The 27,199-nt window shown below is 41.0% G+C and overlaps 1 protein-coding gene across 9 annotated transcripts in view; it reads right to left on the reverse strand.

The window, feature by feature from the left end:
* Window positions 1-27,199, reverse strand: part of TENM2 (teneurin transmembrane protein 2) — a 1,389,831-nt gene that overhangs the window by 381,179 nt on the left and 981,453 nt on the right. For 7 of the 9 annotated variants that reach the window (XM_030825348.1, XM_030825333.1, XM_012505108.2 and 4 more), the window contains one exon: window positions 10,281-10,490. The exons of 1 other annotated variant lie outside the window; for it this stretch is intronic. In XM_030825348.1, coding sequence (XP_030681208.1) covers window positions 10,281-10,490 — 210 coding nt within the window. Of the gene's footprint in view, window positions 1-10,280; window positions 10,491-23,783; window positions 23,948-27,199 lie in introns of those variants that run through there. One more of the 9 variants, XM_030825373.1, reaches the window with a different exon arrangement.

The raw sequence follows: 27,199 nt of genomic DNA on the forward strand, positions 1-27,199 counted from the left end.
TGCAGGTCTTGGCTTTTTCCTCTACCTGCCCAGCCCACATATCCTCTCATCCTTCTGATTTAATAGCTAAGTCATTATTCAATGTTTACATTACTATGGCCGTGTAAATGCTATTCAGAGCTGGGCCATGCAGTAAATGATGACTACATTTTATTTCTTGAATATATATATTTTTTCTGGAATTGTCTTTTAAAAATTCACTTAAATTTCTACATATCACTCTGGAGACCAGTTTCTTTGGGTCACGTTCTTGTACTGCTTAAAAAATATGTATCCTATGGCAAATTACTTAACCTCACTGTGCCACAGTTTTCCCACCTGTACAACAGGGATAATAATCCCAACTCACAGCTTAATGGTGTCCATGTCCTCCAGCCAAAACACCGCCAGGCAGGAGCACACTGTGGCCAAACACAGTTGATTAGCTCACTGCTATGAGGGAGAAGACACACAAGGGGAGCCAGAAGGGAGCTTCAGTAAGAGTATTAGAAAGGGCTTGTGGGCTGCGTGCAGTGGCTCATGCCTGTAATCCCAGCACTTTGGGAGGCCGAGGCGAGTGGATCACCTGAGGTCAGGAGTTTGAGGCCAGCCTGTCCAACATGGTGAAACCCGTCTCTACTAAAAATACAAAAATTAGCTGGGCGTGGTGGCACATGCCTGTAATCCCAGCTACTCATGAGGCTGAGGCAGGTGAATTGCTTGAGCCCGGGAGACGGAGGTTGCATTGAGCCGAGATCATGCCATTGCACTCTAGCCTGGCCAACGGAGCAAAAACAAAACAAAAAAACAGTAATCACCCATTTTAGCCTAGAGAGAGGGGTGTTTTGTATTCTTGTTGTTTGGACAGTGACTTTGGTTTTGTCTGTACTGGGGCACGATCATGGTGTGGTCTTCTTGTCATCTTATTTCATGTCACCACAGCCATGGAGTGGCCTCGTGCTGGGGTTCTGTAAGATTGTTTATGTTCAGTAGGAGAACACCACAACCTAGCTGTGAGTGACAAGCCAGCTCCTAATGCACCTAAGCCTAGATGTTATTTTCAGGTCTGTTCCCAGAATCAAGAGCTGCTTTTCTCTTTCTCAGTGGTGAGGATTAAGTGAATTACCATTTGTAAAAATTTAGAACAATGGCTGCCATAGAATAAGCCTTTAACAGTATTTGCTGCATGACACCAAAAGCATAGACAACAAAAGTAAAAATAGATATACTGGACCACACCAAGATTAAAAACTTTTACACATCAAAGGACACCATCAAACAATGAAAAGACAACCTATGGGATAGGATAAAATATTTGCAAATCATCTATCTGATAAGCAATTGGTATCCAGAATATATAAAGAATTCCTACAACTCAACAATATCAACAAAAAGCAAATGATCTGATTAAAAATTAGGCAAAGGACTTGAATAGACATTTCTTCAAAGAAGATATAAAAACAGGCAATAAGCACATGAAAAGAACTAATCATTAGAGAAATGCAAATCAAAACCGTGAAGAAATACCATTTCACACCAATAGGATAGCTATTATCAAAAACACAGAAGGTAACAAGTATTGGAGAAGATGTAGAGTGACTGCAGCCCTTGTGTATTGCTGGTGGGAATGTACAGTGGTACAGACACTGTACAAAACAGCATGTCAAATCTTTAAAAAATTAAGTACAGAATTACTGTATGATTCAGTGATTCCACTTTTGGTTATACATTCAAAAGAGGTCAAAGCAGGTGCTCAAACAATTATTTGTACACCAATATTCCTAGCAGCATTATTCACAATAGACAAAAGGTAGACACCACCGAAGTGTCTAGTAAGGGAGGAGTGAATAAACAAAATGTGGCACATAAGGAAAATGGAATAGTTTTCAGCTTTAAAAGGAAGAAAATTCTGTCCTGTAGAATTACATGCTACAACATGGATGAAACTTGAAGACATTATGCTAAGTGAAATAAATCCATCACAAAAGGACAAGTACTGTGTGATTCCATTGACATGAGGTACCTAGACACAAATTCATAGAGACAGAAATAAAATAGTGGTTGCCAGGGGCTGAGGGAAAGGGAGTGAGTGTTTAATGGGTATAGAGTTTCTGTTGAGGAAGATGAATATGTTTTAGAGGTGGATGGTGGTGATGGTTGCATAACAATGTGAACATGCTTAAAGCCATAGAACTGTACACTTAAAAATGGTATAAATGGTAAATTTCATGTTATATATATTTGCCCACAATAGAACATTGTTTGTTAAATTAGGGAGCAAGTGCTCTCAAACCCAATCATTGCTTCAATTGTCTAAGCCTCTTTTAACGGTATTTAGATGTATCAGAATGTCGTTTAAATGTTTATAACAGCTTTAGGACTTGTAGACACTTATTATTGTTTTACAGATAAAAATACTCAGATATAGATCAAGTAGGTTGCTCAAGATTATAGTGTTAGAAAGTGGCTGAGCTATCATTTGAATATATGTAGTATGGACGTCAGAGTCCACACTCTTCATGATTATTTTGGGTATGGGTCTAAGAGATGTACCCAGGGCTGGGGCTATAATTTCTGTTGAAACTGCCCACTGCCAAAATAATGAAATCCTTTGATTCATCCCAAGAATTGAGACATCTCTAACAAGGGACTGGGGACACTTTTAAAAATTACTACTGAATATTATGCAGGAAGCTACTTAGAATTGAATGTACTCTTTAAGGGAATTTGCGAGAAGCTGAAGTTCTGGGTAAAAATTACTAGGGCACGAAACTGTTAAGGTATCACTGGTAGTTCCCAGTCTCTGGACTTGCCTAGGACGTCTTTTTGTATGTACCAAGAAGCCAGGGACAGAAATGGAGAGGTAGAATGTACACAATGCCTATCGACCCTGAGAATTTTGTCAATATCAAGATTATTTGCTGAGAAAGAGCAGTTCTCTGCCGTCTGTCACTTCCATGCTGTGCATCTCCAAAGGAATTACCTGTCCATCTTGATTGTGTGCTCATTTGCACCATGGTGCAGAAGAGTGGTCCTGACCCTAGTTGGGCTGGAAATTGCTGGACCTACAAACTACACATGTATGTGTGCGTGTGTGTGTGCGTGTGCACACACGTGCGCATGTGCAGTATTTGTCTGTTTCAAGAAGGCACAAAGGAAAGGAAGGAAAAGTCTGATCTCTATTTGGTACATTGCTAGGCAAGTTAACAATGCCGAGAGAGTCCTGAGGACTATTTGTTCCCAATTATTGGGGTGGGAGAACTTGTTTAGGAGGCCAGGGTGAGGGTCTTTGGGAGCCCAGGTTTGCGTTGGTGGAGCTGTACTTTCTCTCCTTGACGGGATTGCCATCAACATTTTCAGCCAAGTGTTATAGCATCCCCAAACCACTCTTCTCAACTTTTGCATGTAGGTTACAAGGATCTGCTTTGCATGACTGTGTAGGCCTTAGTTTTGACAATGTCCCAGATACTGGGATGAAATCCACACTATACAGAGGAGGAGTTGGGGAGCCTCTAACATTGGGACAGCTTGGTCCAGCCAGATGCAAGGAGCTTACGGAGACAGAATACTAGAACAAGAAGAAAGCTTAGAGGCCTTTTAAGCCAATGCTCAATCTAATCAGATAGGGAAACTGAGGTTCATGATGATTGATAAGGTTTGGCTGTGTTCCCACTCAAAATCTCATCTTGAATTATAATTCCCATAATCCCCACATGTCAAGGGTGGTACCAGGTGGAGGTAATTGGATCATGGGGCAGTATCCCCCATGCTGTTCTCATGATAGTGAGTGAGTCTCATGAGATCTGATGGTTTTATAGGCATCTGGCATTACCCCTGTTTGCACTTCTCCTTCCTGCTACTTTGTGAAGGAGGTGCTGTTCTTCCCCTTCACCTTCCGCTATGATTGTACGTTTCCTTAGGCCTTCCCAGCCATGCAGAACTGTGAGTCAATTAAACCTCTTTCCTTTATAAATTGCCCAGTGTCGGGTGTTTCTTCATAGCAGTGTGAGAACAGACTAATACAATGATTGAATGACTTGACAAAAATCATGCTGTGAATCAGGAGCAGTGTGAAGAAAACTCAAGTTTTCCAACTTTCACTTTAGAGCTTCCCACTACATTAACGGTTCCAAGACTTGTCAGAGCACATGCTTCACCTGAAGAGAATGGTAAACGCAGGGTTCCTTAGCCCCTCCTGAGCTTAGGGAATCAGAATCTCCAGGGGAAGTGTCTGGGGATATGTGTGTTTGCCAAACAGTGGGCATAAAGGGTATTTTGTGATGCCATATTTAGTTTTAAGAAATCTTTAAAAAATTGTAACCCATGCCCTTTAATACAATGCTTTCACTGTCTGTTGTATATCTCAATCAGCCAAACAAATATTCTGAGGTTAACAGTTAACAGAGGAGTGAGGAGAAAAGTCTCTGCAATTAGGAAGGTTAAGGCTGAAGCTGATATCCTTCGCTTTCCAGCTTTGTGACTTTGGTACGCTACTTAACCTCTTTGTGCCGTGGTTTTGTCGTCTAGAAAATGGGCATGATGATAATCCTTGATGCATTGGGAGGTGGCAGGGACTAAATACAAGTACATAAAGAAAGTCATATAAAGTACTTAGCATACTAACTAGTGTTGAGGGAGAAGAAGGGCCATGAGCTGATAGCCCAAGTCCTGTGTGGCTCTGCACTTGGGACAAGAGGGATAGCTGTTTCTGTGACCTCCACAGCAAAGATAACACGCTGGACTTAGCCTGTACTACCCAGTGGGCCAAGAAACTGTCCAGAGGAGAGGCAGCTGGAATAAAACCTCTGCCTGGATGCCAGGAAGGAGCCGCGGGTAGCTCTGAATGTCTGAACCAGACATCCAAGGGACTTGGGGAAGAACCTGGAGTCAAAGTGGCTTGTGCGCAGTGCAAATCCAACTTGGGAAAGTGAATGATGTTTGCACTTGATATCCTGACCCCAAAATCAAGAGTGAAAAATAAAGGTGGTTACTATGGACACTCATTCATTTATTTAACAAATACTTATGGAGTGTCTACTATGAATCTGTCACCAGAGAAACTGCAGTGCAGGTCCCTGAAGAATGGAGTGAAGCTGGGAGGAGGAAGAAAAGCTGATAAAGAGCACAATAAGAAGTTACAATGGAGAACATTAGGAGAAGTGGGATAAACAACCACAGGATGTACAATGACTTTTGTAAAAAAGAGCAAGATAGTATTATCAGCACTGTACAATCATCAATGTGCATAATAACTGCTGTGAGCTATTCAGGGAATCCTAAATTAAATTAAATTACAATGGGCATAATCTGCTTAGGGAGGCAAGAAAATTTACAGTATCTCAGAGAAAAATTTCTTTCTAAAACCTAAGATATATAAGGAGAAGAAGATTCATTAAGTTAAAAATATCGACTTCTTCCTCATCCCAAATCCATCCCCATGGATGGGTATTGGGGCCAGATGAGTGAGGCTGTCCTGAAGTTTTCATGAGAGGATATCAATTCTAACCTCTATGTGGCTGTCAGGACAAATCTGTAACACAGAACATCTGCTTTCCAGGTCCTGCATGGTGACTTTAACCTCAAAGTTTGCTAATTCCCATAAAAATTCAGTTATCAGCAATGATATTTGAGGTCTATTGCCTATAGGGCATGCAATTTACGTGGTCCTTTAGAAGAACTAAGGTTTGTCTATTGATCAAGTCCAGTTTTGCCCTTGGACTGTGCAAATATTGGACATTTACAGAATTGTTTTTACATGGAAAGTGCGCTCTATGTCTTATTTAGAGGGAGGTTACAAGGAATTTTGACAGGAAATTAGCATATGTATTATATGATGTTACTAAGAATCCAGTCATCTGGATACACACATGAGCTCCTTTATGACAAACTTCTTTCTGGCCTCATTGTGAGGATTCATAGAATTTCCCTGAAATGACTGATTTGCTTTTATCTCATGGGGTGTTACGCATCTTCTTTTCCCTATGTTTCACTTTTTGCTTTGGTTGCTAGGAAGCTTAAAATCAAGTTCTCTGTCTTAAATAATGGAATAGGACTTTATACATTTGAGCATATATGTATACCTTCTCCCCTAAATTTTTCCTTTACCTTTATTGTATCATCTAATTATAGCTTAAAAAAATTTTTTTAACAATTGTTGGCCAGGGGTGATGGCTCATACCTATAATCCTAGCACTTTGGGAGGCTGAGGCAGGTGGGTCATTTGAGGCCAGGAGTTCGAGACCAGCCTGGCCAACATGGTGAAACCCCATTTCTACTAAAAATACAAAAATTAGCCAAGTATGGTGGTGTGCACCTGTAATCCCAGCTACTAGGGAGGCTGAGGCATGAGCATCACTTGAACCTGGGAAGCGGAGGTTGCAATGAGCCAAGATCACGCCGCTGTACTCCAGCCTGGATCAGCAAGACTTTGTCTCAAAAAAAAAAAAAAAAAAAGTAACGATTTTTATAAGCTGTTACATATTATGAGGGAGGTGCAAAAAAGGAATGAATGAATGAATCTCATTTGTTTTATGATGCCAGATAAATTAGACAGGCAACTTATTGATCCTAGGCAACCCCAAAGCCTGCTGATTTTGGTATACTATTTTCATTTAGAATTAACTAAGGCATTGCTCTTTAAAAAGGGTTAGGGCACCCTTCATGTGCTCAGTTACAGACAGAGACTCTCTGACTGGGACAGCTCTTTTGCCACATAAGATCTACCAAGATGTCCTAGCTAGGGCATCTTGGTTACTACATTTCTTATGCATAGAGTCTGATGCTACTAATGAGTGTTCAAAGCCCCTTTATTTAAACTTTAAAGAAAACTAAAATTCAATGTTTCACAGGTAGAGGAAAGCCAGTACTTTCAGAAGATAATGTGGTTGCCTGTATATTTTCTGCATCAGATGCTGAGAGCAAACTGTAAACCCTATTCTGATTTGGAAGGTAGTCTCATTCTTCCATCTGCAGGCGCCTCCATTATGCTGCTGCTGGGATCTAGATTTCTTTTCCAGATGAGTTATTTCATAGGATTTGAAATTATGCTTCTGTATACAAGAAACATCTTTGGAGTAACCTGCTCTGGCAGAAGGTCAGAACACAGAATGAGCCACTCGCTGGAGCTCAGCTATTTGAAAGAAAATGCTTAAGGGGGAGAGAAGCACCACTCCTGTAAACATCTCACTAACTGTACCTGGGTATCTGCTTGATTGGCATAGATAGAGGGTTAGAGCAATTTGACTCCAAAGGTGGCAAGGTTTTAGTACCATCCACTAAAGAATGCACTACTGTCATAGAAAATAATGACACTCAAGCCATAAAGGTGAAGCTTTGTTGTCGCTTTGAGGAGTTTTTCATGTTGGGGAAAAACATTTTAGTTCCTGTAGTTTATGTCCCGTTTGTTTCTAAAGAACAGGTGCTCCTTGGGCAGGAATTGTGTACTGTGACCCTCCTAATGATGGGCTTCACCAACATCAAATAATAACAGCAACTATAAGAGGAGAGTAGGAAATAACGTTTTACTATCGTGTATGGGCTGATGTGTTGGAAACTGTTTTATTTCACCTAAGAAAGAGACAAAGACAAAAGTAGTACCAGATTCTCAGAACACAGGGTCATTGCCAAGAGACGAATTTAAAAAATTCTGTGTAATTAACCAACTAAACACAACACACCCAAACACATGGCCACTTTGTTTCTGCTGTGACATCTCCTGAAAAATTCAGCCCCTTTCATCAGACTCAATTCAAAACACTCAGACATAGCTCTGCACTTTGCATCTTCCATGTCAAACTCTATTTTCAATCCGTTACGTCAAATTTAAATTCATGGCAACTGCATTCAGATCTTGATAGAATCCCCAATTTGCCCCGGACCTTAAACCCATTCTAAAAGAAACACACACACACACACACAAACACAGACGTGAGCACACACATACTCGAACTCGATTTGCTCTCATTTTAGCTAAGCCAGAGTCCAGAATTTCTAATGATTGCCTGTTGACCAGAGCTTTAACAAACTCTCTGATGATAAGTACCTGCTGAAAACAAGGGTATTGCACAATTGGGTCTTCACCCCCTCAGTTGAAGAAATCATATCAGCACAGCTCCTGTTTGGGATGAAAATGGACCCTTAAATTTTCTGTGGCATTTTCTCCTGTTACTGAAGCTTAAATTGCTACCAGTCTTAAGAGCTGAACAAATTGGCGTGAGTGATGAAAAATGGATAAGTTTGACTCTGAACACACAGATCTGTTGTGTCCACCAAAATGAGGTCTTGATTAGGCATAAAGCTGACATAAATACCCTATCAACAAGTTTCAATCTGATACACTGTCCAAAAGAAAGGAAATCACTCACTGCATTATTGCTAAGAAAACATTCCAGATGGCCTCAAGATATGAACTGACCTCTCTTATGGAAATCATCATTGCCTGAGTATCCATATATGCATAAAAGGATATAGTTTTTAAAAGCTCATTTTATCCCTAATAATTGTCTGTTTTTAAAAAGCTATCAGCAGGTGCACCTCATTTCAAAAGCCTCTTGTCCTTCATAATACAATATTCATCACTATTACATAGTATGAAATAAAAAGCAGCAAAACATAAGTGAAGGTAGTTCAATTAAATGCAACATAATCTCTGCAGCAAAAAAAGGGCTCTGTAGCTAAAATCAGGTTCTGATGAAAGTAAAAAGGGAATATATTTCCACATTTTTTTAATTATATAGAATTTCCTCAAACATGATTTTTCATAATATATTCCATTAAGTTAACATCATATTTGAAGAAAGAGCATTTTCCTATTTCATTTTAAGCCTGATTTTGAGCAATTACAGTGTCATTGTTCCGCGGTAGAAAGGTTGAATTCATTTACTGTGTGGTTATGCTAGTTATGATTGATGTCTCTTCTCCAAATGATAAACCAATCACCCCAATGATGTAATGTCATTTTAAGAGTGCCATAATCACATTTCTCTCAAACTAGAAGCTCTGATGAGTTCTAATAAAGATTTATGGTAGATTAAAGGCCTTCATAATATCAACAATGGATTGCTCATTTGATGAGAGATTTGATTAGGTAATTTTTTTTGAAAAAGAATATGAGTTTACTAAATATATCAGGCCTGGCTATGAAGAAGGGCATGGGCCATCCTAAGTAGCAGTCCATCATTCCATTTCCAGTATGAGTCATCTTAAATGTATTTGGGAGGTCCTTTCTAATTGCAGAGGTTGAGGCCAACGGTGGGTGGCATATACTCCTGGATGGAGCCTAAACACAATCTCATCAAGACCCACTCTTGGCATGGAAAGCTCTGTATTGCTTTGGATGGGATATGCTAATTAACCTCATGAGTGGCCAGTTCAGAAGATGACTCCCAAGCCTTTAGGTCAGGAGTAATTAATTTTTGCAAATGTCTGTCCCTGGGCCACGGACAGTTAAACCCTAGTTATTGCCCATTCCTACGTTCCAATGTTCACAGGAACATAACATCAACAGGAGAAATCAAAATAAGGCATGATTATTGCTGGGCCCAGGGCAATTCCACCCAAGATTCAGAGATTGGGAGCCAAGACAGTGGCCACAAAATCTTCAAAAGTGGGACAGGGCCTTGGGTCCAGTCTCTCTGTTCTGTGAATGAGAAAATCAAAATAAGAACTATGGATTTAGAGGCAGTATTTACCACAGTACCACACCATCAGCTTGTTAAATTCAAGTGAGGTCACAAGTAAAGGGTTACAGGAGAGGTTACCTCCCCCTCCAAACACATCAGACTTGGCAAGACATTCAGTATTGATGTCAATGGAACACATTGTAATTTCAAAATCATCTAAACAAGCAAGGAATAGAAGTTAAAAGCCAAAACAAACAAGCAAACAACAACAACAAAACAAAAAACAAACCAGGGGATCTGAGATACACACAAGTTGGGCATGTGAGGGTGTCCAGGGTTACTCAGCTATGACCAGGACCATAGTAATAGAAAATTCAATATGCCGGTGTCTCTCTGCACTTCACCTTTGAGACCAGCATGCTCACACATGCAGCAATGGGCAAATGCCTTCCACTGAAGGAGGCCCAAATCCTGTTAAGATAAGCAAAACCTCTTAAGTAACTTCGACCTTCTACAAATGTATCTTGAAAATACCACGCCACGAAACGACAAATGCATTTCATCTTGATGCTTCCCACACCACCTTCCCCCAGCCCTTGTTTCAGCGTGGTCATTTTGCTGGAGAATCAAGAATGTCACTCACAAAACACCACACATTCAGACACCACAGAGTTTCCTTACCACTGCTGGAGGCTTGCTGGGGCCCTGAGCATGCTCTGAGCAGGTATGAATTGGGGGAGAATTCCTCATCAGGGTTGGTGTCCATGATTTGATGGGAGGTGTTGCTGTCTAGCAATGGCATCTGGCAGCTAACTGGTGGAGGATTATGGGAGCTAGGCAGCTGAGCAGATGGGAGGAGACTAGGCGAGGATGTAGGTGGAATGGGACGACCTGGGAAAGAGGACAGAGGGGTCAAAGGTCAGCAATGAGTGTCATGAGAGCATCCCAAGAAAGTTACATTGAAACCAGCTCACAATATAAATATTAAAAAAAAGAAAGAAATGAAATGCTCCAGTTGTGCTTTTTTAAAACAGTGGTTTGATGTTTCTCCAAAAGTCTAAATTCATATTTTAGGTAGTTGCATATTTCGGAAAAAGGACATGAGCAGAAATATCCATGTACACAGCTGAAATGGAATCAGTCTAGAAACCATCCAGTTTCTTTTACCCCCTCTGCTACAGTCCTAATCTAAGTCCTCAATATCTCTCTCTGAGCTACCTCCTTGCTGGTCTCACTGCTTCCACTCTTGCCACATAATCCATCTACTCCCCATTGTCCTAGTCCTACCTCCACAGCAGCCAGAATGAAATTTTAAGGTGAGGAATCAGATTGTATCACTTGCCCGCTTAGCACCCTCCAAGGACATCCCAGTGCTTGCAGAAAGAAACCCAAACTCCTTATGATGACCTATCTGTCTTGAGTACTCCAGCCCATAGCTGCCTCTCCCACCTCACTCTCATAGTAACACTTACGACTTTCCACGTGGCCGCTTATTCTCTAGCCAATATGGTGATCTTTATTTCTGTTGCTTGAACATGCCAAGCCATTCCACCTTCAGAGTCTTCACACTTCCTGTCCCCTCTATGCAGGACACCACCCCCAACCCCCAACCCCAGCACCTTGCCAACATTCACAATCTCACTTCTTCTCTTCAATCAACCCTTCCATGTTTGTCTTCTTGAAATTTGCCCATCTGCCTGCTCTTGGCAACTACTCTGCTTACATTTCTTCATAGCCCTTACTACTCTTTGAATGCAGGCATCTTGTTTATTTTATTCACCCCCTGCATCTCCAATGTCTTCCTAAAGAATAGCATGTGCTGAATGAATGAAAAAAAATAAGGTACTCTAAAACTAGACTCATTAGTTTGAGGTAGAAGTGGAAGAGTGATGGAAAGGGTGATGCATTGGCATCCCAAAGAGTTGGCCAATGTCCCCACCCTCTTCATTATGTGGTTTTTGGGACACCATGACTGTGGTTTTCGGACAAAGAAAAGCACAGACTCTCTAGCCTTGAGGAGGAGCAGCCAGTCCAGCAGAAGGTGCTTAGTGACATAGAGCTGCCCTTGGGTCAAGAAGTTCTCCTTCCACACAGAGGCTGCTGCATCCTCTCCTTCACATGGCAGGGAGCTCCTGGCAGCCAAATTGCTGGGTGAGGACAATCACCACCTATACTTTTGCCTGCTTCATCCTTCCATCATGGGGCCTTTGCAGTTGCTTCCCTGCTGGTTTGCTCATTTGGGAAGTTCAGGAAAATGAGCCAAGAGAAGCAGCCCATGGCTTATGTCCTAAATCTGGGGGTGTGGAAGGAAGGACAGAACATTGAGAAAGCAAACTTGAGGACCAGGTGAGTGTTGCAACACAAGTAAGAAGTACCTGAGACAGAAGAAATGTGTGTTCCTGCTTTTAGATGTACTGCTGATGTACAGACATCAGCAGACACCTCAAATGAACGTCCATTTTTATTGTTGCTTTTATAATTGTATTTTCTGATTCATTATTCAGTGAATTTAATGCTATTTATGGGTTCATTTGGTTCAATAAAATGTACGTGCACTTTGCTAGACATTGAGGATACAAAAATAAGTAAGACACCACCCTTGCCCTCAGAGAGCTTATAGTCTAGTGGGAGACAGACAGGTAAATATGTCATTTCAGTGCCACATGATAAAAAGCAGAATAGCGGCATGTAATGACATGGTGCTGTGGGGGCAGAGAAAAGGGACACTTGTTTCAGCCTGGCTAAGTAGGAGTGGGGGTTTAGAGTCAAATAAGGATTGCTGGGAAAGGTGATACCTGAGCAAATGTCCAAAGAGGAAGAAAGTGACTTCTGGTGAGAGATAACAGGATGAACAGCAGCAAAGGCATCAAACCATTGGCCCATTACCCTTTGAGGATAGGGGTGGCAGAGATAGGAGATGAGATACCCTTAAAGCTTAAATGTTAGGGGCTCCTGCACAGTAACAGAATAGAAATGGAGACAAATCATTCCTGAAATTGATCAGTTGATAAATGGAATTTGACTTGAAAAACCCCATTCATTCATGGCTGTTTGGGATTCATATAAGGCATGACTTTCTTGCTGGGTGTTCTGGAAAAGGTAGACTGAACACATTGGAGTTTCATCAGAATCAGTGCTAATGTTTAATCAATACCTCCCCCACCCCAGGTCTCCTTCTAACAAAAATAACTGTCATTATCATTAATAATTTAACTGCTGATGTTTCTTACACAATAACTATCTGCCAGTCACTGTGCTAGTTCCTTTATATGTATTATCTCATTTAATCCTCAAAACAATCCCTTGAGCTTAGAATTATTATATATTCCCATAAAATGAAATAACACATTCCCATTTTATACATGAGGAAACTGAGACACAGATAGGTTAAACTGCACAGATAATTAAGCAGCAGAGGCCAGGATTCGAACTTGGGTTTAACTATTTCAAAGTTCACCCTCTAACCATTCTACATGATGCTTGCCCAAACAGCATGGTGAGAAAAAACAGGGAAGAAGTGACATAAAAGAAGGAGAGTGATTTACAGCAGATCATGTTTCTGCGTTCCCATCTCCCAATCCCAAGGGACTCCAGATTTCAAATAAGACACATTTCTTTGAATAACCATTTACAGCAGCTATCATCCGACAGAGTTCAAAGTTTTTCTTGTAATTTTGTTATAAAGTTCAAAGTGGCTCCTTCATAGCAGTGTTACCCTCTGCCTTCTTCAAGGCTCCTGAGCTCAGAGGAATCCTGACCAAGGCACTGTGAAGTCGGTGTTGACGTCCACTTAGCAGCGAGGTTCTGGTAGGAACAGATTTTAACTCACAATCAATAGGCTTTAAAGTTTGTGTTATTGAGGCATATCTGAAACTGCATGTTGAAGAACAAGGATGGCTGGAAGCCAATTTTTAAATTCCTTTGAGTGACTGGGGTGGAACTGAAGTTCAAGTGCAATTTTCCAGGAGCCTGATATGATAGTTGCTGTGAAATCATTCTTTACATGAACTTTTTGAAATTTTGTTCAGCATGAATTCATTTCATATAGTACAGACAGAGCTGCTTTTTAATTTATACAAATACAGACAATAGAAGAGCAGTCATAACACAATGAAAGCATTGGGGTTACTACAGTGTATTGAGAATACACATCATAGAATTGTCTGATTCCTGTTATTTTTCTGCCTACGTTAAGCCCATGTTTTGGGAGCTCCTTCAACTCTGCTTACTGGTACCTACCATTACTTGGGAAATTTCTCAGTCCCTAGATTTGCCCCCAGCAAATGGTATACTCTTTCTTTCTTTCCTTTCTCTCCTTCCCTTCCTTCCCTTCCTTCCCTTCCCTTCCCTCCCTCCCTCCCTCCTTTCCTTCCTTCCTTCCTTCCTTCCTTCCTTCCATCCTTCCTTCCTTCCTTCCTTCCTTCCTTCCTTCCTTCCTTCCTTCCTTCTCTTCCTCTCTTCCTCTCTCTCTCTTTCTCTCTTTCTTTCTCTCTTTCCTTTTCTTTCTTTTTTTCTTTTTTGACATGGTCTTGCCTGTTGCCCACGCTGGAGCGCAGTGGCGTGATCTCGGCTCACTGCAACATCCACTTCACCTCAGTCCCACAAGTAGCTGGGATTACAGATGCAAGCCACTATGCCTGGCTAATTTTTGTATAGAAGGAATTTCACTATGTTGCCCAGGCTTGTCTCGAACTCCTGAACTCAAGCCTCCACCTGCCTCAGCCTCCCAAAGTGCTAGAATTACAGGAGTGAGCCACTATGCCAGCCCTGGTATGCTGTTTTCTGTTTGCTATGTCATTTGCTAATTTTGTTCACTTATGCTACATTTTCCCCCCTGACTATTTCAACTGACAGAGACCATCTGTACAGACACAAACAGGTTCCAAAGTACAGGGGAGAAAACTGAAACTTCTATAGGCTCACTTTATAAATTTTGATTTCTTACAGAAATGCTCAGTGTGGCATGGGCAGGTAACCAGGTGATAGGCATTCACCTGGTTCCCACTTTATGTACTACTGAAGCCCCTGGACTCTCCAACTATGTCGAAAGTTCCATTTTGAATGAGTATAGAGTCTCCAGCAAATGAACAGAAAACCAGGTTCAACTGATCTGTTAAAAAATGAAGGGAAACAGGCAAAGGCAGCAATATGTCTTTCATTAAACTCATATGGTCTTGTGTATGTGTGGGTGTGTGTGTACGTGTTTTTCAAGATCCCCATGTAAATCAAAGTCAAACTAATTATCTGTGTGATTGGATTAACCATGACCTTAAATATGGGGACTAATCCAACTTTTTCTAATTTATCTGTTTCCTAATGAATACAATTTAGTGATAGTTTGAACTCATGAATTTTTTTTTTTTCCTGTTTAAAGTACTGATAGCCAGTTTTGTGCTAACTCTCATAGACTGGTAGTGGCTGTGTGGAATGCTGTGTTGAGAAGGACTGTGAGGAAGCCCTGGATTCGGTGGGAAACAGTGAAATAATCAATTAGAAATTTCATGGACATGGAGTGGGGAGAGGTAGCAGATCACAGTGCTTATCTGACAGCCATGCTCCAGGTCCTCACTCATCACCCATTTCAGTCATACCTGAAAACTTTATCCTACACAATCCGTGGTTGAAACCATAGTGCTCTAACTCCCACTGTCTTAATTACAGAACCGTTTTGCTCTTTAAGTTGATTTGGATCCTGACTTAGTTCCCCAAGACCAAAGGGCTACAATCTCCTCTCCATCCCCAAAGCAGTAAATATTATTAGTGAAATTGCTGCTCTGCCCAACCCTTTTTAATATATTCACTAATTTATGACAGAGGGCATGTTGCAGATCAATTCCCAAAATTCACTTAAAACAATGGGTTCCTAATGAGAACTCATGGACACAGGAAGGGGAACATCACACTCCGGGGACTGTTGTGGGGTGGGGGGAGGGGGGAGGGACAGCATTAGGAGATATACCTAATGCTAAATGACGAGTTAATGGGTGCAGGAAAACAACATGGCACATGGATACATATGTAACAAACCTGCACATTGTGCACATGTACCCTAAAACCTGTAGTATAATAAAAAAATAAAATAAAATAAAATAAAATTAAAAAAACAACGGGTTCTTTTTTATTCAACAGATTAACGGCAAGCAGATATTAGAATGTTCTGTGTAGGCAATGCATAATTGGTTTATGTAGCGATGAGATGTCGGGATATTTGTTGAAGCAAAGAGACATGCTCAGATAACAGTAACGAAAAAAGTACTAGGAATAATTTTATTCAAAATAATAAGTTGAATGACCTCATCACCATATATGTAGATATATATATATATTTTGCTTTACTTCAAGAACTAAGTACTAAGTATTCTAGTAATATATATATATAGTAATATATATGTATATATATACACATTCTTTTAACATTCACTACTTTTCTCTGAACTTAGTAAGATTGTCTTCCCCATTTACAGGTAAGGAAACTGAGGCTTAGTAGAAATGACTTTCCTAACATCATGCTGTTAGCAGGGAGCACAGCTGGGATTTGAACCCAAGTCATCTGACTCCAAAGCCCAAGCCTTGAGTAGTTCATTTTACTATGTTCCACATTAAACAAAAGTGCTAACAAATGAATAAGATGTGAATCCCAAACTCATGAGTCCTTTTCTGGAATGCGCAATAGAAGTCATCCCAGAGGAGGTAATTAATCCTGGGCAGAAACAAGGTTCTTCCTGGAAATAACCATGGTGCCCCACTCACACAGAAAAAAATAATTTGTAAGGAGAGAAAAAAGAACTTGAGTCAAAACTTTAAAATCCTCTGTGACTTCAAGAACTTAGTAAAAACATGGCTTTTGTGTTAAAGTATTGCAAAAGGACTTACATTTAAGCACGAGGATTTAAACAGTTGTCCTAATGATATTTCCTAATATCTGCTATTTATTCAGATGCTTGACCAAAGTATCTACTTTTCTCTAACTCTTTGGGGTTTGTGAAGCCCCTATTTTTGAAGGGGTCAAAAAGCAAGAAAAATTTACATTATCTCTATGCAAATAAAAATATTTTCAATACCTGAGATATTGCTCTCTTTTTGTTTGCCTTTAATGATTTTTTTTTTAACGTGGTTCTCCTTGCCATTAAGACCATAAGAATATTTTTCAGGAAAGTGCATCGGGTTTTTCAAGGTCTGCGTAGTTCTGCATGTGCAGCTTTCAGAGGGCTGTGTGACAAGATATTCTTCACCAAGGCTTCACCATGGGCTTTGAGGGAGCACTGGGGCATGGCAGCCAGGCCTACGAGCGTAGAAGCTGCAAGGTGCCCTGATAACAATGCCGGCTAGACTCTCTGTCTCCAGCTCATCGCATTCACCACCACTGGAAAAGTGGGTTAAGCCAAAGCACATTTATCTGTTCAGCCTATTTGATGTGCTGAACACCAGCCTCAGTGATTTTGCTTATGCCCCTTCCACACTTATGTCCCACACTGTCAGTTGTTCAACAAGTATAGAGACTCTGGGACGTGAATAACATACCCAAAGGTAAGAATCACGATTTGAACTCAGGTTTGCGTATTGCCATAAACTACAATGGGCTATTCCTTAACCTAGAGTCGCCTTACACTCAAATTCACGTATGCGTTGGTTTCATCAAGCAAACCCAACCCATTCTCATTTTCTACCCTGCTCCAAATAAAACTCTGGGCTCCAACAGATGTAATACCTAATTGTCTTTTACAAATGTTTATTTCTCCCTTCATACCTGCCTTATTTCTGTCTCTGTGCTGTGTAATTCATCCCCAACTTTGTAACCCATCCAGTTTTATCTTCCTCCAAAGCCCAAGGAAGGAATGGAGAGAACACAGAATTCAGAGTCCTTCCACTTACTCTATTATTTGGGAGTTTGAACAACTCAGTTCACCTCTCTGAGCCTCTCTGATGATATTAGCACCTACTCTACATGTTGTTGTGAAGAGTGGAGATGTTATATGTACAGCCCATAGAACAGTGTTTGACAGACAGTAGGGACAAGAGACCCAGATGGAAATAATGAGACTTTTAGCTTACTGGTTCCAGCTGGTTCACAAGCACCTGCTGTGTATACATGACTGTACCATAGGTAGGGAGACTATAGTATTCAATCATTATTGCAGAATGCAAAATGACCCCTAACGAATATAGCATCTGAATTTTTTTTTTTTTTTTTTTTTTTTTTTTTTTTTTTTTTAGACAGAATCTCACTCTCTGTCACTCAGGCTGAAGTGCAGTGGTGCAGTCTCGGCTACTGCAACCTCTGCCTCGTAAATTCAAGTGATTCTCATGCCTCAGCCTCCTGAGTAGCTGGGATTACAGGCACGCGCCATCACACCAGGCTAATATTTGTATTTTTAGTAGAGACGGGGTTTCACCATGTTGGCCAGGCTGGTCCAGAACTCCTGACCTCAGGTGATCTGCCCACCTCAGCCTCCCAAAGTGCTGGGATTACCGGTGTGAGCCACCGCACCCGGTCAGCATCTTAAAATTTAAATACAGATATATATTATATATTTATATTTTACTTCTAATATTTATATTTTATATTTATATCATATTATGTATTTATATAAATATATTAACCTTTTATATTTCTGATAGCAGGCTGCTAATATTTAGTGCTAATGTTAGACTAGCTCAGTCATTCTCCACTGGGGCAATCCTGCTCCCTAGGAGAAATTTGGCAATGTGTGGGAACTTTTTGGTTGGGGTGCTACTGGCATCTGGTGGGTAGGGACAGGGGTGCTGCTAAATATCCTATAATGCACAGGACAATTTCCCACAACAAAGAATTATCCAGCGGCAAATACTGATAGTATTGAGGTTGAGAAATCCTGTGTTACCACGTGTGATGGCTTTAGAAAGTATACTTTATGTTATGTGATCAATTTTTAAGTTGCTCTTTTTTCCAGTTTATAAGCATTGCACAGATATTAAAAGTAAAACATTTGATTCAGTCAGCCTTTTCCCCCTACCCAAGAAAACACCAAGAAAATAAACTTAACCTACCATTGGGGTATTTAAGTCAGAAAGAGGCAAAATTTCCTCAAAGCAAGTCTAATTGTCACTGGGGGAAGTTACAGCATGCTTTTCCCCAGAGGTGAGAGAGATCTGTTTGACAAGAGAGGGTTGGGCGACGTTTATGGAGGCAGGAGATTCAGAGGAGAATGTGCCACCTCAGTTTTAGGTTATTTAACCTCACCTGAGGAATTTTCATTATGACCTCTTATGTCTTCTCAATGAGGCGATATCAGCCTGACTGGGTTTGTTCTATTCCGCATCATCTCGCTTAAAGTTTTTATTTTTACAGTGGAAGACCTAATTGCCCTCTTCACTCACACTTCACTGAACCCACGAAAGCCCAGTTAAGCATTTTCTTGAAAACAAATCGTTTTCAGATGGCCCTGGCAAAACTATCCCAATTGTGAACAAGCTCTTATGCATAATTTATTGGAAGGGTGGCATGCTGTTGGACCTGCCCCAGTTAAAGGGCCTCTTGCAGGAGGAGCTCAAGCATGAACTAGCTTCACAGTTTGAGACCCTGTGCATTTGGGTGTCGTTTCAATATCTCACCAACAACATGCATGCTTATATATCACATCTTCCTGGCAGCACTGCACTTCAGAAAGTGTCAAATATAGATGAGGCTATAGATGGAGAGTAGGGTCTGTTTTTAAAATAATTTCTGTAATTTTCTAATGCTAGCTCTTTCATCTTCATGAGGTGAAATGCAGTGCTTCTTTGCAGCTTCCTCTTGCAAAGACACAAACCCACCCTACCTGCAGTGACACAACTGTTTTCCAAAAGGCAATGGATCCTCAAATACCTTCTCACCAGATTTCTAATTGCTTGACACACACAGCTTAATTACATCTCCCAGATCCTCTCAAAGGGAAAAACATTATTGTGTTGGTCATGTGTAGTTGTCCAGATTGACGCTGTCCAGCAGAACTTATTGTGATGATGGGCATGTTCTACATCCCTAGTGTTTAATACATGTGGCTACTGGACACTTGAAATGCGGTTAGTACAACTGAAAAACTGAATTTTTGATTGTATTAAGTTTTAGTGACGTTTAGATAGTCACATCCGGCTAGTGGCTACCATGTTGGACAGCATAGTCTAGACTGTTGTTCTACCTTCCCAGTTACTGGTATCCTTCACTGTGTTCCTTCCCTTCATACAAAAGCTAACATTTTTCTGAATGCACACATTTGCTCAGGTCATGTTCCTTCTCTCAACTTTCCCAAGGCTTTCCATTGCCTATAGTATAGTTTAAACTCTATGTTATCTTGTGCCAGACTCCCTCATTCCCTATGCTCTAAACACGCCGAAACAACCGTCCTTTTAAATATGAATCATTCCCTTCTCATATCTCTCCCCGTGCATGGAAGGTGCTCTCTCTTTGTTGGCAAATATCTTTTCTTTTTTTTTTTTTTTTTTTTTTGTGTGTGAGATGGAGTCTCACTGTGTCACCCAGGCTGGAGTGCAGGGGTGCCATCTTGGCTCACTGCAGCCTCCGCCTCGTGGGTTCAAGAGACTCTCCTGCCTCAGCCTCCTGAGTAGCTAGGATTATAGGCATGCACCACCACATCCAGCTAATTTTTGTATTTTAGTACAGATGAAGTTTCACTATGTTGGCCAGGCTGCTCTCGAACTCCTGACCTCAGGTGATCCGCCTGCCTCGGTCTCCCAAAGTCCTGGGATTACAGGTGTCAGCCACCATGCCCGGCTGGCAAAGACCTTCTAGAGACCTTTTGAAGACCTTCTAAAGACTCATCTCAAGAACAACCTTCCTTAGAAGTCTTTTCTGATCACCTCACTCACTGGTACCCAGGACATACTTTCATCATTGCTTTTGTTACATGTTAGCCTATGTATTTGCCTAAATGTCTGGCTGATTCATGAGACTATAAGTGACTTTGGGTAGAGATTGTACACTATACACATCTTTGTATCCTAGCACCCAGTAGAGAGCCTGTACATAATAAATAGCACTATGATTGGCTGATTATAACAATTTACTCCACCAGCATGTATGGATGTATATCAGCTACCCATGGCATTCACTTCACTGTTGGCTGCTATGGCTGTTGTCTTAGGTTTTGGGTGTCTCTCTCAGTGTGTAAGTATCTTGCTAAGAAGAGTTGATTCTGAATTTAAATGTATGTTTTTTTCCTTAACCAAGTGGCCTAGAATATTAAGCCACTACTTCACTTGGTGCTCCTTGGAGGAAAAACTGGCTGTTAGATTTATTAAGTGACAATGTGTCAGTCTCCAAGAGAAGCAAGGGCTTTTCAGGCATGGTAGTGTGACCACATTTTTTGGTTAATTTTCAGACTTCAGAAGGCAACCGTTGTATAAAATTTGATTCCAGGCTGGGCATGGTGGCTCACGACTATAATCCCAGCACTTCGGGAGGCCAAGGCAGGAGGATCACTTGAGTCTAGGAGTTTGAAACCGGCCTGGGCAACATGGCAAAATCCCATCTCTATAAAAAATGCAAAAATTAGCCAGGCTTGGTGGTGTGCGCCTGTGCTCCCAATTACTTGGGGGGCTGAGGTGGGAAGACTACTTGAGCCCAGGAGGTCGAGGCTGCAGTGAGCCCTGATTGTGCCACTCTGGCCTGGACTGCAGAGCAAGACTCCTCTACAAAAAAAAAAACAAAAAACAAAAGAGAGAGAGAGAGAAATTTGATTCCACTCTCCACTCTAATTATGAAAGCTTCTCACCTTCAGGAGCTACTTGGGAAATGTAACCCAAGACAATCCAACAATTTCAGATGAAGGTGCTAAACTATGTGGGCAATGCTGTCACTTACTGAGTTGTCTGTCTGTGCTGAGTAATATGCAGAAGATACATTGAGCTGTTTTCTTGCCCTTCTCGAATCTATTTTGTAAGAGCTTAGTTGGGGGGAAAACTGCTAGAGAAAGATTAAAAGGAACTGTGTGCCGATGCCGAAACAATTTTCAAAAGGCTCCCTTAGCGAACATATGTTCCACGATGCAAAGGAATTCATCTCACTCATTTCTATGTTCACTTCTTGTGGTTCCTGGTATATAGAAACAATAATACTGCCAATTGCTCAGACTGACTGAGCTCTTATGAGGCACCAGGTATTATTTCCAAGCCCTTTACCCATATTATTATATTTAATCTCACACAAACCCTTTGGGAGTAGGTTGTAGAATCTTATTCCCATTTTAAAGATGAAGAAAGTGAACTGCAGAGGGGATAAGTTCGTTGGGAAGAAGAGTTTGAACCTAGGTTTTCTGATTTTAGACCTCATACCACACTGCACAGAGAATTTAATTAGGTTTTATAATAACAAAGTACCAAGTGCTGATATAACAATGTGATTGGCATTGAAACAGATTGAATATCAAATCTTGATTCTGCCACTGATTCTCTGGGAGACCTTGGGCAAGTCATCTAACTTTTCTGCGTTCAACTACTAGGTAAGCGAAATGTGTGGAAACGTACTTCACTAGTTTTAAATGTATTAAATGAGACACTTCTATAAACTTTCTGAATTAAATGGTATGTGTTATTATCATGCATAAAAAAGGTAAGAGATAGGAGTTCTATTCCCCTTATAGGACTTTTTGAGGATTAAATAATAACATAGATGAAAGTGCACTGCAAATGGTGAAGTACTCTGCAAATGGTAATTGTTTTCATTCTCATTATTGGAAGCTTTCCTTTTTAAAGGCTTTGTCTGCAGATAGCAAACAGTTCTCAACTGTAAATCTGTGTTTTGCTATGTGCTTTAGGGACCACAAAGATAAAACATGCACTCTAGGCAGCAGATGCTCAAACTATTTCATCTCTATGCTGCCCACACTCACAGTACCCCACCCGTTCCTCATTGAATAGTCCTTGATAAGATGCTAAAGATTACATGCCTTGGGAGTCTACCCACCAGTAGCCAATATAAAGCATGAAAAGCTCCCCCTCAAAGACATGTAAATTGTTGTGAAATTAGAATTGAAAATGTAAATGAGAGTAGGACTAGGTCTAGGTTGTTAGGAAGATGTCAGGACATGGATAACATATGCATTGATTTATACCCTCCCTGAACAATTATTCGAACATCATTGCCTTGTATCTGAAAAATCTCCACTACTGTACAGTTAGGAAGAGTACTGGGCTAGGAATTAGGAGATCAGGGTTCTTTATTGTGGCTACTAGCTGCTAGCTACTTGTCACAACAAACTTCTTACATTCTGCAGGCCTCAGTTAACACATGCAATCTTATTGTACTATGACATAACAGCACCAGTATTTTTTTTAATATTTATTTATTTATTTAGAGACAGAGTCTCACTCTGTCACCCAGGCTGGAGTGCAGTGGCACAATCTCAGCTCACTGCAACCTCCACCTCCCAGGTTCAAGCAATTCCCCTGCCTCAGCCTCCCAATTAGCGGGGATTACAGGCGCATGCCACCACACCTGGCTAATTTTTTTTTTTTTGTATTTTTAGTAGAGACAGGGTTTCACCATGTTGGCCAGACTGGTCTCAAACTCCTGACCTCAGGCAATTCTCCGCCTCAGCCTCCCAGAGTGCTGGGATTACAGGTGTGAGCCACTGTGCCTGGGCAGCATCAGTACTTTAAAGAAATGTGATGACACTGTCGCAGTCACAAGAGGGCCCATATTGGCATGGAAGAGACTAATATTTACTAACATTTCTTGAGCACTCACAAATGTTTTAGGCAGTATGTTTAGCACGTAATGGTTTGTAATTTATGAAATCCTTCCAACAATACTGTCTAGCAGTTACTATTATTATCCCTATTTTACAGATGAGCAAACTGTTTTGAAGAGATCACAGGACTTGACAAAGGTTATACAGTAAGTAATGGGCAAAGCCAAGATACGAACTCAGAGCTCTCTAATTATGCATTGTGTGGCCACATAGAGTCATTGCAATGTTGGAGATGCAAAGAGAGAAGAGTAATTTTAACTAGGGTAGGGCAGGAAGGCTGATTGGAAATGGTAGCAGTGTCAAGAAGACTAGACAATCTGCAGTGAGCCCTCTTCTTCAGCTTTGAATGTCTAAATATTATTCTATTCTCATGACAAGTATGGAGATCAACAATTGGGTCGAGATTCCATGTAAGGTTGTGTCCTAGCAGAAACTCACAACCCGAATTGCATCTTACCCACCTTCTGCAAGCCTGGCTTACTTTCATCATCAAGGTCAGAATGAACCTCCAAACGTCTCTCTTCAGGTCCCGCAGAGGCGGGTGCTTGCAATGTACTGTCCTCTGAAGGCTCACTTAGGACACTCTCTGGGGAAAACTATGCATCAAGGCAGACAGCTGAAGACATGAGAAAAATGGCCTTCGGGCACAAAGAAGCATGAAGGGAGAAAACAAGGAGGAGGATTTAACTTTACACTGGGAGAGTGATAATCTTGCTGCCTATATACATGAGCCACATGGCTACTCATCCTCAGGATTGGGTGCAAACTGACTGACTTTTGTCTGAAATAGCACATTGCTTAGTTATGGCTAAAAAGATGTGGATGGAGAGATGTTTTAGGAGTTTCCATGATACTCACAGAGCCTAGTGGTATGCTGGATAATGCAGATGTTTTAGTTCGGCTCCCAAGAAGTTGCTGTTATGTGTGTGTGTGTGTGTGTGTGTGTGTGTGTGCACAAATGCATGTACATATGCACACACACACACACACACACATACTCTAAATTGACTAGAGTCAGCAAAATTAATACACATCCACAGGACACTGTTGGCCAAGTCTCTTATTTTCATAAATAATGCCTTCCTCACATTTATTTGAAGACCTGCAGTGCATCCTGGCTACAATTCAAAGCCGATCTAATGAAAATACCTCCACTGTCAGCAATGTTAATGTCACTTTAAAGAGTGTGAAATGTTGCTAAATGTGTCAGGAAACAATTAGATAACATAAGAGGCATGTTTTCTCAGTGCACAGAGAAATATATTATGCAGGCAGGAGATAAACACAAAGTTTTCTGAGCTCCAGCATATTCAGCACTCTCCCTCGCTCTCTCTTTTTAATCCAACAGAGAAATTGTTTGGCAAGAGTAAGCCCTGTTTCAAATACTTGGAGAAGGGAGAAAGGCCTGCTTTGCCTCTGACTGCTGTCGCTTGAGCCCTGTGCTATCAGGCTCAGCGAGATACAAATAGTCTTCCACTCAAATTAAATGTGTGCCCTTCTAATTAGCATTATAAATATAGGTTTCTCTGAGCCAGAGTTGATAAAATTACAGTGTTGAGCTGGAAAGAAACCGGCAGCTCTTCCATGCTGACACAATGGCCACAGCGTTTGCATGGCTAGAACAATGCCCCCAGAGCCTGTCCCATCTTCATAGGTCAGCCCGGGAAAGGAAGGTAAATGCCAAGCGGGCTGACATTAGGACGGGCACCCGGGCCCAGATGCAATCTGTTCTTTGCATGTGACGATGTTAGGCTTGGCTGTTAGGCTCTGGGGAGAGCGGTTCTTACTGCAAAGCTTCTTTGTAGAGGTTTGTCATTTCCACTACCTGTGGGGCTCCAAATGGTGCCTGAAAACCACCCGCAAGCCTGACTAACAGATTTTTCCCTGGTCTCCACACCCGGCACCGCTCTCCGTGGTACTGAAACATTATCGTGCACTAGGAAATGGTTGGATCTTTCTCCTTCCACCCCCTACAACCCTGAGAGGCCTTTGCCCACCTTCTTGAGGACATTTTGCATTGGATGAGAAAATCTATGGAGAAGAGAGAGAAAGGAGAGAAGCAGTAAATAAAGAGAGATGTGGGCAGACACCCTGAAATAAACATAGCCAAGCGAGCGATTGCTGGGGTGAAAATGAGAAAGGATTTATTTTGACGTTGTTTTCAAATAATCACAGTTGCCAGGAAAGAAGCCACTACCAACCAGGGTAGAAATGCTGAAAGACTTAAAGTGAGTGAGGAGTTTGCATGTGAGGCGATACAATGATGTGCCATTTCAGACATGAACAAACATGTTCATGTGGGCAACTTGTAAAACCCATCATGGTAGAAGTGAGGTGACAGAAATGTCAGCACTGGTTTGCACATGCAAAAATGCCCAGCTTCTTTCTCTTCTTATGAAGACTTGCCACATGGTACAGATGCAGAACAAAGACTGCTGGGGCTCTTAGCTCACATTTTCTTCCCAGTCTCTGCAGTTCTGACATGCTAAATAAGCCTTAGAAGATGGGGCACAGGTTGACCTGCTGTGTCTTGCTTTTGCTATGCTTCTGTTTAGAACTGCTTTCTAGTTGATAGCTCTGTCCCTGAGATTAGCAAAAGTCATAGAATGATCTAGATGAAGTCAAAGAAAGCTACGGAGAAAGTACATTGAATGTTAGCTTTAGAGGGAACCTTAGATAATATCTCTGATCAACCACTTCACTTTGTTGATTACAAAAATGTAATTCAGAAAGAGAATGCAGCTTTTTCTGGACCACACAGTAAGTTAGTGACCTGAGTCTAAGGCTCTATTTATTAGATAACACTCCTCTCCAGTACTTAAGTTTGGGGATGAGCAGAAAACCCAAAATTCAAATAACGATGAAGAAAATCTGCCTTCACAGAAAATCATATAAATGGACTACAAATCTATAATTTTAATGCAGTATGTGTAAAATAATTACTCTGCTCCCCTCCCCCCTAATAAAACCAACCCACATATGACATTAGACTCTTATCTTCCAAACTATGATCTTTGAAATACTGGGTTTTCTCAAGATCAAACATGTCCCAGGAAAGAAGGGTTCCACGAACAAATAGTATATGCAGTATGAGATGGTATGGGAAGCATGTCCAGATCATAGGAAAGAGAGACCCAATGTACTGTATGCCTGTATGAACACGTCTGAATTGGTTGGTCTATTCCATTCTAGGCTGACCTCTTAAGAGCCTAGTTGAGGCACTGAGCTGCCTAGGGGAAGAAATTCAGATTGATGTGTGTACTAGAAATAATTTAATAGACTCGAGGCCCTGCAGTTCTTAACCCTGGAAGAGAGGTAAAGGACATTGTAGCAATCCTCAAATAATTTAGCCATGTCCTATGAAAAACAGAATGGACATTTATAAGCTGGTTTGGAAAAAGAGCCAAATTCAAGCTGAATTTGGCTAAGAAAAAGAGCCACATTCAGCTTGATAAATCTTGCATATATCTATACCTCTCCTTTATACATGTTCCACCTGGTATCATGGTTTCTTTGGCACGTGCTGTATCATTCTTGCTAGAATGTAATCTACTCTTTCATTCATTCAATCAACACATACCTATTGAATAACTGCCACCTTTCAGGTTCTCTCCCAGGCCAGGGCATTGCTTTAGGTGGTTGTGGAATCTGCATTGTTTTTAATCTTTCCATATCCCAAAGCTCCTAACAAAGTACATGTGCACAGAAAGTGATTAATAAATATTTGTTGACAAAAATGGATAAACATGTAAAGAGCTTTCTAACAACAGTTGTTGAACAACATCAGAATCAGCACCCTTGCAAAGTAACAAGCTCCTCATCCCAGAAATTATTTCAGCAGTCTTGAGCGGCTCTTGTCAGCAAGGCTGTAGA

This window comes from Nomascus leucogenys, chromosome 2 (genome assembly GCF_006542625.1).
Source record: "Nomascus leucogenys isolate Asia chromosome 2, Asia_NLE_v1, whole genome shotgun sequence".
NCBI classification, from domain to species: domain Eukaryota; kingdom Metazoa; phylum Chordata; class Mammalia; order Primates; family Hylobatidae; genus Nomascus; species Nomascus leucogenys.